Source organism: Geospiza fortis, unplaced genomic scaffold (genome assembly GCF_000277835.1).
Source record: "Geospiza fortis unplaced genomic scaffold, GeoFor_1.0 scaffold2, whole genome shotgun sequence".
NCBI classification, from domain to species: domain Eukaryota; kingdom Metazoa; phylum Chordata; class Aves; order Passeriformes; family Thraupidae; genus Geospiza; species Geospiza fortis.
Genome location: NW_005054366.1, coordinates 2841921 through 2855519, shown reverse-complemented (window position 1 = coordinate 2855519; position 13599 = coordinate 2841921). Strand labels below are relative to the sequence as shown.

The 13599-nt window shown below is 51.9% G+C and overlaps 2 protein-coding genes across 2 annotated transcripts in view; one reads left to right on the top strand and one right to left on the bottom strand.

Moving 5' to 3' along the window:
* ANP32A (acidic nuclear phosphoprotein 32 family member A) overlaps positions 1 to 1265 on the top strand; it is an 11169-nt gene extending 9904 nt beyond the window's left edge. The window contains exon 8 of the mRNA XM_031059662.1: positions 1 to 1265. This exon is cut by the window's left edge and continues 2 nt beyond it. Within this exon, the coding sequence (XP_030915522.1) occupies positions 1 to 60 (60 nt within the window). The 3' untranslated portion in view covers positions 61 to 1265.
* A 529-nt stretch (positions 1266 to 1794) lies between these two features.
* CORO2B (coronin 2B) overlaps positions 1795 to 13599 on the bottom strand; it is a 17376-nt gene continuing 5571 nt past the window's right edge. The window contains exons 4-13 of the mRNA XM_031059726.1: positions 8072 to 8188; positions 7018 to 7167; positions 6151 to 6315; positions 5518 to 5634; positions 5181 to 5285; positions 4700 to 4796; positions 4278 to 4390; positions 3741 to 3831; positions 3515 to 3654; positions 1795 to 3062 (exon numbers count right to left, since the gene is read on the bottom strand). Of these exons, the coding sequence (XP_030915586.1) occupies positions 2931 to 3062; positions 3515 to 3654; positions 3741 to 3831; positions 4278 to 4390; positions 4700 to 4796; positions 5181 to 5285; positions 5518 to 5634; positions 6151 to 6315; positions 7018 to 7167; positions 8072 to 8188 (1227 nt within the window). The 3' untranslated portion in view covers positions 1795 to 2930. The remainder of the gene's footprint in view (positions 3063 to 3514; positions 3655 to 3740; positions 3832 to 4277; positions 4391 to 4699; positions 4797 to 5180; positions 5286 to 5517; positions 5635 to 6150; positions 6316 to 7017; positions 7168 to 8071; positions 8189 to 13599) is intronic.

Sequence of the window (13599 nt, the reverse complement as noted above, 5' to 3'; positions counted from 1 at the left end):
GAAGAGCGGGGCCAGAAGAGGAAACGAGAGCCTGAGGATGACGGGGATGAGGACGACTGAGCAGCTTTTCCCTGGAAAAAATTCCCTCTTGTGATTTGACTGTTTTTATCCCGGAATTCCCCCTTTTCCCACTCCCGACCCTTTGGATTTCCTTTTCTTTTCCTGGTTTTTTTTTTTTTTTTTTTGGTTTTTTTTTTCCGGATTGTAACGTTGCTGTGGGAACCGAGCGGGAGCAGCGAGGGTGGGAAGGGAATAAAATCCTATTTTTACTGCCGCTCCTCCTCCGATTCTTTGGGAATTTTTTCCTTGGATCCTTTTCCTTGAATCCCTGGAACTGCAAGAGTTGAGTAGGAACCGAGTTGGGAATTCTCGAAGCGGAGCTTGGACATCTCGGAAGCAAAACAAGGAGAGAACCGACTTGAAATCCATGGATGAGACGGGATTTTCCCACCTCTGCCATTCCCAAATCCACATTTTTTTGGGAATGGCAGCCAGGCCTCCTCCCTGGGGTGGCAATGGTGCCTTGCTCCATGGGGGTTTTTTTGGGAATGCTGCCATTTCCAGCCCCTTTTCCCAACTTTGGGAATTCCCTCTTTGTAAATAGTGATCAAACATTGATTTTTTGGGAATGTTGGATTTTTTGGGATGGGTTCAGAGCTGGTGACTTTGCGATCCCTGTGTGTTGTGTGTTCCCAGTTTTCCTTTAATTTGGGAGGGAATTCTAGGTTTTTAGGAAGTTTTTTTTATTTTGGGGGTTTTTAGGGGAATTTTGGGGGATTTTTGTGGCTCCAGTGCAGCCAAATCCCTGGAAATGGCAGGCATGAAAAAAAAAATGGGGATCCCTACAAAAAATATCCCAAATTCCCAAATTTCCCGACCTTGGAATAAACCAACTCCTCCCCCATTTCCCAATCAGCTCCCTCTGGAATTTCCGCCCCAATCCAGGAAAAAACGCTTGGAAAATCCCAATTTTTTCACCCAGAAAGCCAGGAATTCCAGGAGAAATGCCTGAAATTCCATGGAAATTCCTGAAAATTGTATTTTCTTACCTTGTGCGAGGCAAAAAACAAGGAAAATCCTTGGGGAATGTACAGATCCTGCAGGAAAAATCCCTTTGGAAGTGACTTGGATTTCCTAGGAAAGCTTCCGTGTGTAGAAATCCAATGGCTCCAGGTTTTTTTGGGAATTTGGGGGCCCGGCAGAGCCACCTTTGGAGTTTTTGTCTGTTTGGCTTTGAGGAATTTCAATAAAGCTTTTGATACAAATCCCGCCTCTGGAATTCTTTCTGGGAGAACAAGGAATGGCAGCCCTGGAAAATCAGGGATTCCCAGGTCTTACTTAGCACCCTAAAAAGAAGGAATTGCAGCTCTGGAAAAGTGGGAATTCCTGGTGTTTTTAGCACCTTTGTCACCCTAAAATCCTTTGCACCAAGCCCACAGAGGTGCTGGGGTTTGAGTGAAGCTCCTGGAATGTTTTCCCTTGGGAATGGGGGGTTATCCCAGGAAAACTGGAGCCTTTCTCCTGGAAAATCCTCTCCCAGCTTTGCCAGGCTGGGAAGAAGGAGCTCCTGGATCCCAGGTAAGAGGCAGCACTCTGTGTTTTCCTCCCTCTGGAATGAGTTGGATGCTGGAAACGTTGGGATGAGCTGGGAATGCTGGAATCAGGATCCATGCTGGATTCCAGGATCCATCTTCAGCTTCTTCCCCCTCCCTGGTCTGAGGGAGCACATCCAAGAATTTTCCTTGGGATCCCCCCCAGCCCCTGGATGGAGAAGGAAAGGCGGGAACGCGGTTCTGGTATTCTGAAAAGATTTTATTCCATCACTATCCCGTGGGAGCATAAATAATCAGGAATGACAGCACATGGAACACAGCAGGGAATGCAGGACATGGACGGGACACACCCGCGCTGGGAACGCCGGGAACTTCAGCAGCTCGGATTGAGTGGGAATTGGGATCTCCAGGAAAAACCAATGGGATTTGGTGTCATTCCCTGTGCTCCAGGCAAATCCTGTCAATCCTGGGATTGTCCAAAGTGCTGAGCCTGGCAAGCTCCAGGTGCATCCCTCGGGATCCATCCTCAGGATCCGTCCCTTGGGCTCCATCCATGGGGCAGCACCCCCAGGAATATCCCAGGATCCCACTACAGGAAGGATCCCAAATTTCCACCTTGGGAAGGATCCCAGTTCCCCACCTTGGGAAGGATCCCAGTTTCCCACCACAGAATGATCCCAGATTTCCACCATGGGAAAGGATCCTGGGACAGATCCCAGGCTCCAGCTGCAGGAAGAATCCCAGGTTCCCACTACAGGAAGGATCCCAAGTTACAATCATGGGAAGGATCCCAGGCTCCCACCATGGGAATGATCCCAGTTTCCCACCACAGCAAGAATCCTGGGATCCCACTGCAGGAAGAGTCCTGGGCATCCAGCATGGGAAAGGATCACGAGAAGGATCCCATGTGGAAATTTCCCACTGTGGAAATGATCCCAGTTTCCCACCACAGCAAGGATCCTATCCTGCTCCCATGGGAATGATCCCAGTTTCCCAGCACGGGAAGGATCCCGGATTCCCACACAGAAACTCCCTTTGTCGATCAAGCCCTTCCCACTTCCCGCCCCTTTTCCAGTTCCACTCCCACTGTCACATTTTTGCATAGGAAAAAAAATTAATAGCAAGGAAGCGTCACGCTTTCCCGGGAATCTGCCCTGGGCTGGCTCATCCCAACGGACAGAACATGGCTCCGACTTACTGGGAGCCTCCAGGCTTTCCCAGGAATCAGGTTAGAGCGGGATTAGTGCCGGACAAGACACGCAGAACGTGATTCCAGGCTCTCGGCAGCCGCGGACTCCAGAATTGTGTTCTGGGTGAGTGGATCCAAGGAATTCAGGAGTAGAAACAAAGGAATTTCTTTAGAAAACGTCCCTGGAGTCAATTGTTCTTGGGGCTGTTCCGGAAGTTCTTTAATTCCAGCTGCAGCTGCCGGATCCGAATGTCCTTCTGCGAGAGCTCGTCCTTCAGCCGCCGGATCTCATCCTGCTGCCGGAAGAACATCCGGAGCAGCTGGAAAACAAGGATGGAGATGAAGGGGTGGAGCTGGTGGGATCACATCAGTTCGTCCCAGGATTTTGCCAGATCCATGCTGGGAATGGGCCATAACTTGGCTGATTTTGGGGATAAGGGATGGATTTGAACTGAAGGATGGGAGATTTTTATGGGATTTTGGGAAGGAATTCCCAGAGAAGCTGATGCCTGGAAGTGTCCAAGGCCAGATTGGAGCAGCCTGGGATAGTGGATGGTGTTCCTGGAAAAGGTGTCCACCACGGGAAAGGGTCATGGGATGGATCCCACATTCCCACCATGGGAAAGGGTCATGGGCTGGATCCCAGGCTCCCATCCCTGGAAGGATCCCACACTCCTGCCTCTGTTGGGATGGAGACCGGCAGCACGGTGCCTTTCCAGGCTCATCCCCAGATCCCATTCCCATTCCCACTCCCACTGCAGGGCTGCCCCACCTCGTTCTCCGTGCGGGGCGGGACGTTCTCCAGGAGGTCGATCCCGTTGACCACCACGCTTTTCTTCTCCCTCACCGGCGCCTTGAAGACGATCTTGGAATTCCTCTTGTATCCCTCCTTCAGCGACACCAGGATGGGATCTGCGGGAGAGCCGGTGGATCAGCAGGATGTGGTGCTCTTTTCCCACATTCCGGATATTTTTGGGATACCCCCCTGGTGGTTTTACCTCTGTTGACCCCACTGAGCCACTCGTCTGGGGTCAGGGCTGGCTCCGTCCCTGGAGTCATGGGATAAATGTCCTCCTGGTACGTCTCCGACTGGGAAAATGGGAAGAGAAGAACAATGGGATCTGGGAATCTGCTCCCTGGGCACAGGGGAATAATTCCCTGCCCCACAGAGGGAATGAACACCTGGATAGCTGGGAAACTCTGGACACAGGGAGAAAATTTGGGAAGCACTGGCTGGAGCAGAGAACCTGGGATTGTGTTCTCCACCCAGCCCTGGCCAGCAGCTGGATTTGCTTCCCAGAAAACCCCAATGCAAGAGATATTTTCCCCAAAATTCCCAAAACTCAAGTGAGACCAACCCCTTGGAGAAACATTCCCTAAAAACATTCCCGTTAAATTGTGGTTGAAATTCCATGGGATCAGTAAGGATGGAGAGGTCCAGGGATGCATGGGATTGGCCAAAGTGGGGCATGTCCATGGCTCCAGAGCCGCCCAGACATTCCGGATCCTGCTCATTCCCACATTCCAGGACTCACCCGCCTCGGGACGATCATGGAGATGGGCTCAATGAGCCCCTTGAGGGTGATGAGTTTGTAGAAACGGAAAACTTCACAGGCGGAGACGTCCAGGCCGTGCTTCGGCATCACCCCTGCGGAGAGCACCGGGATCAGCCATCTGTGAAATTCCCAGCATGGAAAATCCCAAACCGGAGAGGCACCAGGATCGCCCATCCGTGAAATTCCAGCATGGAAAATCCCAATCCCAAACCCAACCCAAACCCAACCCAAACCCAACCCAATCTAAACCCAATCCAAACCCATTCCAAACCAATCCAATCCAACCTAAACCCAACCCAAACCAAATCCAAGCCCGTTTCCTTGTGCCATTCAATCCAGCACCTTCCCCATCCACCTTTTCCGTGCTCTGGGAAGCGGAGCAGCAGCACCTCCACCCTTACCCAGTCCTTTCTGTGGAGCTGGCGAGCGGAATTCCATGAGATAACTCAGGTAGGGCTTTTCCGAGCCGATCTCATAGTACCGGATGTTGCCGTCACCCTGGAGCAGCAGGGAAGAGGGACGGGAATGGATTTGGAAATGAGAAGGTGGAAAAAAACAGGATTAGGAGCACTTAGAAGACAGGAATGGATGGGATATTGGGGAGGAATCATTCCCTGGGAGGGTGGGGAGGGGGTGGGATGGAATTCCCAGAGAAGCTGTGGCTGCCTCTGGATCCCTGGAATATCCTGGGTTGGACAGAACTTGGAGCAGCCTGGGATGATCAAATGTGTCCCATGGCAGGGACATCCAAGGAACTGGATGAGTTTGAAGCTCCCTTTCCATACAAACCATTCCAGGATCCAAAATTCAGCCCCAATCCCTTGATCAATGCTGGGGGATTTTTCTGGGAATGGCACATCCGGATGCTCCGTGCATCCCTACCTTCCCAGCCAGGTACAGCATGTGGGTGTCAGCGTCATAGAATGGGAAGAGGAGCCCCGAGAGCCCATCGATCTCCTCCTCGATCAAAGGCATGGATAAATCTTCCTGGAAAACAGGAAAATCCCGGTGTTAGCCGTGTCCTGATGGCAGTGGCATGGAGAAAGAATTCCGGCAGGGATGGAGCGGGGATCTGGGCAGGAATGGAGAGGGATCCTGGTGGGGTTGGAGCAGGAATTCCAGCAGGGATGGAGCAGGAATTCCAGTAGGAATGGAGCAGGATCCTGGCAGGGATGGAGCAGGAATTCCAGCAGGGACAGAGGGGGATCTTGGCACCCACCTGGTCCCAGAGGGCGATCTGCCGGGTGTTCCAGCGGGACACTCCCGTGGTCAGAAGCCGTTTGGTGCTTCCCAGGAAAACCACGCGGTTGACGCGGTGGTTCTTGCAGCTGGCCTCCTGCAAGACAGGAATGAGCTCTGAAATTCCCCCTGGATCCAGCTCTCATCCCAGGGAAGCCCTTTCCTTGCTCCACCAGCCTCATCCTGGGGAAATTCCAGCTCTGTCCTTCGGCACCTGCCCCAGGGCAAGCCAAAATTCCCATTTTCCTGCGGATCAGGGAGAACCCATCATCCTCCTCCAAACCTCCAGCACCTTCCCCTTTATTCCCACCGTTTTCCACAAACCCTTAATTAACAACGGAATCAGAGCCTCCAACTCTGGACCTTCCCCTGCAACTTCCCTTTTACTCCCACTGTTTTCCATAAATCCTTAATTAACAACGGAATCAAAGCCTCCAACTCCTCCGCTTGGGATGAGGCCAAGCCCTTCCCACCATCTCCACAACCAGGCTGTCAACTGGATTCCACCACGCAGAAAACACCCTGCAGGGAGCACCTATGGCCCTTGAAGGGTATTTTCCCGACATCCCATAAGAGTCTTCCCTAAAAATCTCACTCCGAGCGCCCATCCCACCTGCAGGACCCTCCCGGAGCGCGGCTCCACCACGCGCAGCTTCTTGTCCTTGCAGGTGGTGGCCAGGAGGCTGCCGTCGGTGTTGAAGGACATGCAGAGGATCACGTCCGTGTGGCAGTCGATCATCTTCACCGGCTCGCCGATGTCCAGGTTCCAGATCAGCACCTGCGGGAAGAGCCTCTGGAGCAACCCGGGATGGTGGGAGGTCTTCCTGCTCTGTGGAAGCTGCTCCTTGGTCCATGGAACATCTCCCTGGCCTATGGAAGCTTTTCCTGGTCTATGAAAACTCTCCCTGATCCATGGAATGTCTCCCTGATCCATGGAATGTCTCCCTGGTCCATGGAATATCTCTCCGATCCATGGAATGTCTCCCCGGTCTATGGAAGCTCTCCCTGATCTGTGGAAGCTGTTCCTGATCCATGGAATGTCTCCTTGATCTACGGAATGTCTCCCTGATCTCCCTGATCTACAGAATGTCTCTCTGGCCTATGGAAGCTGCTCCTGGTCTCTGGAATGTCTCCCTGGCCTATGGAAGCTCTCCCTGATCTGTGGAAGCTGTTCCTGGTCTATGGAAGCTCTCCCTGATAAATGGAAGTTGTTTCTGGTCTACAGAAGCTGTTCCTGGTTTTTGGAAGCTGTTCCTGGTCCATGGAATGTCCCCCTGGTCCATGGAATGTCCCCCTGGCCTATGGAAGCTGCTCCTTCCTGCCCTACGGAAAGCACGGAATGAGATGAGCTTTAAGCTCCTTCCAACCCACTGGAACCATTCCAGCGTTCCACAATCCCACTCTGGCCATCCACAGGCGACTCCCAGCGGTGCCAAAATCCGGGAAAGCCCTTTGGAATGGCACTCCCAGGAAGGCTGACCTTGTAGTCGTAGCCGGCGCTGAAGAGGATGTTGTTGGTGGTTGGGTGCCACTCCACGAGCCCGACGCGGCGGCTGTGTCCGTACAGCTCCAGCACCGCCTCCGTCATGTTCCGCTTCAGTCCCCCCTCCGGAATCTCCCAGATCCGCACCTGGAATGGGGTTTGGAGCATCCCAACTCCCGCCCCTGGAATTCCTGTCTTGCCCGGGAATTCCAGGATCAGCCCTGCTGCTGATTGTCCCTCAAGGATAAACAATGAATCCTTGGGATCCCTCAGGAAAAGTCCAGCCAGGGTAGATCCATACCTGGAATGGGGTTTGGACCATCCCAACTCCTGGCCTTGAAAGCTCCTTCCCAAAAACATCCAAAATCCTGGAATTCCCAAAAACAAAACTTCTGGGAATTCCAGGATCAGCCCTGCTACTGATTGTCCCTCAAGGATAAACAACGAACCCTTGGGATCCCTTGGGAAAAACCCAGTCAGGGTAGATGGTGTTATCCAGGCAGGACATTGGAATCCTCATCCTGAATTCCCAGATTCCCAGCCCTTCCTTGTCCCGAGACCCCAAACCTGACCCTACAGACTCCACGTTTTGGGATCCTTTGGGATAAAGACTCCCAGATTTTCCAGGTTAGTTGCTCTAAAAACCACCAGGGATTTTCCCAGGATCTAGCTCCTCTTTTCCATTGTCTCCATGGAGATTTCCAACCTGAACCTTCCCCGGGACCTCCCCCAGCTGCCCCCTCCTGTCAGGGACTTGTGGAGAGCCTGGAATTCCCTCCGGATCCCATTTTTCTCCAGGCTGAGCATTCCCAGCTCCTTCAGCTGCTCCTCATGGGAATTACCCTCTGGATCCTCTGGATTTATGTCCGGAAAATAAAGAACAGGGGGGAATTCTGGCCCAGGAGCCAGGCTGGGCACAATTTGGGATTGGCTTTGATCTCCTGTCCCTCAGCATTCCCAAAACAAATGCCAGGGAAATATCAAAATGGGGAATCAATGGGACGGGGAGGATGGATGGGTCTGGGAATTGCATCCCGGAATTCCGGCTCACCGAGGTGTCCTCAGAGCAGGAGGCGATGATGTTCTCAATGAAGGGGTTCCACTTGATGTCCAGCACATTTCCCTGGTGGCCACAAACTTTGGGATAGTTCGGCTCGATCCGGCCAGTCTGGAGTGGAAAAGAAAGGAAAACATCAGGAAAGACATCAAATTTCGGGAGAAATTGGTGTTTCCAGGGATGGGAAATTGTTGGAGAAGGGAGATCCGGCTCAGCCTGGGATGGGCCAAACCAGGCATTGGGTTTATCCAGTATCCCCAGTATTCCCAGCTGATCCATGGATGGGAAGGGGTTTCTCCAGACTCCATGGAGCAGGGAAAGGACAGCCGGGAGCTTAGCAGGAATTCATGGAATATTTGGCTTGGAAAAGCACTCCAAGATCATGGAGTCCAACCATTCCCAGCACTGATCCATGCACTGTGCCCAAGGGCTGCATCCACAGGGATTTTCAATCCCTCTGGGAATGGGGACGGGGCTGGAAAACCCTTTCCATGAGGGAATTTTCCCAATATCCACACTTCTCCTTTCATGATCCAAATCCATGGGTGAAAGGACTGGAAGAGATTCCGGACGCTGTAAAACCCCTCAGCCATTGGATCCCACGTGAATCCCAGAATCCCAGAACAGTTTGGGTGGGAAGATCTTCCATGAGATCCATTCCCAATCCCTGCCATCGCCCAGGATCCCTTTCCCTGTCCCAGGTTGCTCCAAGCTCATCCAACCCAGCCTGGAGTTGGAGCATTTGGAATTTCCCTCCCAGATTTTAGATTTCCTTCCCAACTTCGGAATCACCATTTTCCAAGGTTCTCCTCCATGGAACAAACCCCGAATTCTGGGATCACACACTCCTGCAAATCCCCAGTCCCACAGGATGGGATCTTTCCATGCGGAATTTCCAAAGCTTTTACGGAGCCTCCTGGGAAGATTCCCACTGGGATGGGAACCTTTTCCATTCCCAAGGAAGCTCCGTGTCCGGATGCCACCCCGGTGTCCTTCCCTGCTCTGTTCTGTATCCATGCCGGAGCGGCGCTCGGAGCGTGTGGAATAACTGGGTCAGCTCGGCACAGCCGCTGAATATTTCATGGATTTTCCTTCCCGACTTTTCCCGTGCCGAGCTCCCGGCTCCGTTTATTGGGAACAAAGGAACGTGCTGGGAATTCTGCCCTCGGCAGCTCCAGGAAGTCGGATCAGGGCCAGGAACGGCTCCAGAGCTGTCGCTCCCAAGGTTTCTTGGGATTCATTTCCTCCCTCGAGCAGCAGGGAGGAATTTGGGAAGGAAAAATTCCCAAATATGAGACAGAGAGGGAAAAGGAAACGTGGGAATGTCAGTGATTCCTTAGCTCTGCCTCCCAGTGAATTCCTGGGTTGCAATTCCCCGTTTTGTCTTTGTTATATGAAATATTCCAGCCCCCATCACTTATCCAAAGGATCGGCTTATCCTGCTTTTCCCAAATTTCTGATTCGCATTGCCAGGACTTTATTCACACCCCGGCTGCAGCAGAAATTCCCACAGAAACTGCAGAATTCCAGGTGGATGGAATTTTTACAGCACAAATTCAAATTCCACCTCTTTTATTTTAAGGAATCAGCCGAGTGAATGTCTTTTTACCATAAGATTTGATGGATTTTCCCAAAATTCATCAGGATTTTAAGAGGACAACACTGGGTTTGGTTATTTAGGATCGTTTCTTCCCATGAAATCCAGAATTTTGATTCAAATTGGTTGCACACACTGGGAAAAGGACAAGGAATGTGCCTTTCCCAGGGCACCTGGAAAAGGCAAAGGAAAAATAAAGGCAATAAAAGGGAAAAATCCCTAAAAAATCCAGGATTCCGGCTGCGTTTATCCCGTTTTTCAGTGGGACCTTGCCGGCAGCCTGAGTTAATCCAAGGTGAATCCTAATCCCTGGATCCCTGATCCCCGGCTGAGGGAAGCTCGGTGACCCAGATTCCGGCCCCTCAGGGACAGCCTGGAGCTCTCCTGGCTCTGGCAGCTCCGAGGTTTTCCACGGAAAAGGCTGGAAGAAGGAAATCTTCCAGCAGCTCCTGCCCCTCCCTTTGCTGAAGCTTTTAGAAAAGGGAAAATCCTTCGGGTTATGTTGGGAAAAGGGAAAATTATTTGGAAAAATCGTGAATTTTGGGGATTGTGGGGTGGAGAGAGAATTTTTTTCCCTGGGAATGGCTGGAATAGCAGCAGGGAGCGGGGTGGAAACCTTCTGGATTCTGGAATCAGGGAATGGGATTGAGGAATCTGTGCAGAGAATCCTGGGGATTCCAGTGGACTCAGAGCCATCCCTGGGATGGGAGGGATGGAATTTTGCTCCCTGATAGAAATCCGGGATGAATTTTCTGTCAGATCCATCAGCATTAAATCCAAGGGATGGGAAAAATCCGCAATTCCCATCCTTGGAGCAGCACAGCTCCACCCTGGCCACGGCTGAATTCCACTTTTCCCAGAAATCCATCCAGCAGGAAATCTTGGATAAATTATTTCAATGTCAGAAATTTCCAAAACCTGTTTTTCCCTTGGAAAACGCAAACCAGGAGCACTTCCGAACCCTCATATTCCACGGAAAGCCCCACGAACATGGAAAAATCCCTTCATTCCACTCCATCCTTCAATCCCACATGGAAAAACCTCAGGGATGGACGCAGCATCCATCCAGCAGCACCTCTGGATCCCATTCCCGGATGGAAAATCCCAAGGAAACATGGAAGGGCACTCGGGGAGGTTTGGAAATTCCATATCCTACCCTATCCCAAATCCAGCCTTTCCCCCATCCCAAATCCAGCCGTTCCCACAATCCTGGCAGCGATGGGAGCAGGAGTTTGGATTTCAGCTTCCTCCGGATAAACAGAGGCTGCCCCTTCCCCCTGCCACTCCCAGCAGGAGAGAACATTGGCTGCCTCTGGAAAACGGCTCCTCATTCCTGGCGGGATCAAAAATCCCTCTGTTTCCATGGAAGTCATTCCCTGCAAAGGGATCCATGGGGATCCCAACAGAATCCTTATCCCAAATCCCTTTCCCGCTTTCCCAGATCTCCTTTAGGCCCGGCAAGGGGCCCTGAGGATTCCCTGGATCCTTCCCTTCTCCTGGGGAACATTCCCAGCTCTCCCAGCCTGGCTGCAGGAGAACGGGATGAGCTCCAGAAGGATGGGATGTGACGGCACCGGGCTGCTTCCTGATGGAATTGCAGCATCCAAGGATTTTGTTCCCTGACTCACAAGAAAGGAATATTTTCCAAGAGGTCTCCAGAACCAAATCCTCAAGGCCAGGTTGGAGAGGGCTTGGAGCATCCTGGGACAGTGGGAATTGTCCCTGTCCCATCCCAAATCCAGCCTCTCTCCCATCCCAAATCCAGCCCTGTCCTGTCCATGGAATGGGATGAGCTTTAAGGTCCCTTCCAACCCAAACCATTCCAGGATTCTGGGATTCTCCCATTCCTAGGGAGCCAATCCTGCTCCTCCTGATCCTCCGCCCACTCCCTTGGGATATTTTTATCCTGGTGCTGGGCACGGGCTCATTCCCAATCCCGAGGCTCCGGAATCTGGGAGGAGGGAGGAGCAAAGCTCCCTCTTCCCAACCCACACATCCCTTGGATCGCTCCATGAAAACCCCGGGATGTGGATGTGGGATGAGCAGACGGCCCGGCCCAGATTCCGGGAGCTTTGCTGAGGGCAAAATCCAGGGAAAAGATCCAAAAATACGGCAGCAAATCCACGGAGCGGCTCCGCGGTATCCGGGTTACCTTCATTAGCTTCTAATTATGGATCACAATTAATTAGGGAGCTGCTGATTTCCAAGGAAAATTAGTTTCTCCTTAATGAGCTAATCAGGCTCCAGATTAAAAAAAAAAAAAAAATCGTGAATTTATTAACTCCTCCAGCATCCAGGGCTGCTCCAGGTGGGATTGACCGGCTGGATATCCCAGGATTTCAGAGGATCCCTTTGGAACGCCATCCCTGCTTTTATCCCACTGGGATTTTGCCAGGGAAAAAAGTGGGATTTGCTGGGAATGTGGGGTTGTTCCTCAGGATTCGGGATCGAGGGGGTGTGGATGGCGATTCCAGCTGGGATCTGTGAGGAAGGAGCTGGGATGAGGCCGGAGCTGGAGCGTTCCGGGTGCTCAGACAAAGCTCCCGGGGTTTTTTCTGGGAATATTAATGAGGCTCAAGCTGTGCTCTGCAATTAAATCCTGATTAGAATTCCTTCCATCTGGAGCTGCCTCCGGAATGAACAAGGAATTCAGGAGAGGCGGGAATGTTGCACAGGAAAAAGGGGCGAAGGAATGATGGGATGGAGGGAAAGAAAACCAGGGAGAGCTCCTCCTTCTCCCAGCTTCCCCTCCCAGCTGGAGTTTGGGATCTGGGAATTTGGGAATGCAGCTCAGCCATGGCAAAATTCCTCCTGGGAATGAGGCTGGGAGCATCCCAGAGCTGCAGGTGCCCAGGGATGGGATGTGGATTCCCGCTCGGAATACAGGAATAGCCCAGGCGAGTGCCCGAATTTTGGGAGCAATCCAAGAATCCCAGAATCCAGGAATGGGTTGCATGGGAAGGGATTTTATCCCATTCCAACATCCCAGGTTGCTCCAACCTGGCCTTGAACATTCCAGGGATAGGGAAGCAACAACTTTCCTGGGAATTGTGCCAGGGCCTTCCTCCCTGGAAAAATTCCTTTGATCTCATTTTAACGGATTCTCTTCCCGTCAAAACACTCCCCTTTCCCTATCCAAGGTAAACTCCAGGCTCAAGGTCGCTGCTGCGTCTTTTCCTGGGAGCCGCAGATCCCACGGGATCGGCGAGGAGCTGCTGGATTGATGGGAATTTCAACTTCAGACGGGCAGATCCCAGGGGAATTCCCGGGAAAAGTGGGGGGAACCTTGGATGGAGATGGAAAAGGGAGGTGGGGGAAGATCCCGCCTGGATCAGGGATGACAGCGATAAATCCCTCACAAAATTCCTGCTTTTCCCATGGAAAGGAGCCGTTCTAGTGCCCAACCACCCTCTGGATGAGGAATTTTTCCCAAAAAAAAAACCTTAAATCCCCGGCGTGCCTACAGCCATTCCTTGGAAAACCCAAAGAAAGGGAAGGAGCAGTGGGATGAGATTGCAAGGAGCAGATTCCTTGAAATCCCGGGATCTGAGTGGCACCTGGCTCTGTAATGAGACAGGCTGGAGACATTCCCAGTGTCCAAAATGATGGAAAAACCTCCTGGAGAGATTCCAAAAAAGCTTTGATTGGATGTTTGAATTCTTCCTTTAAAAACCCCAATTTACCAATTCCACATGAAACCCCAGGAAAAGCAGCAGCGGTTTGGATATTTTGGGATAGCTGCAACTGGGAATCCCATTCCCAGGAGCCATGAGGAAACCCCAGAAAAAGCAGCAGGGATTTGAACACTTTGGGAATCCCATTGGGAATCTCACCTGCTCCAGAGGGATGATGAGGAAACCCCAGGAAAAGGAGATTTGGACACTTTTTTGGGAATTCCTGTCAGGAATCTCACCTGATTCAGCAG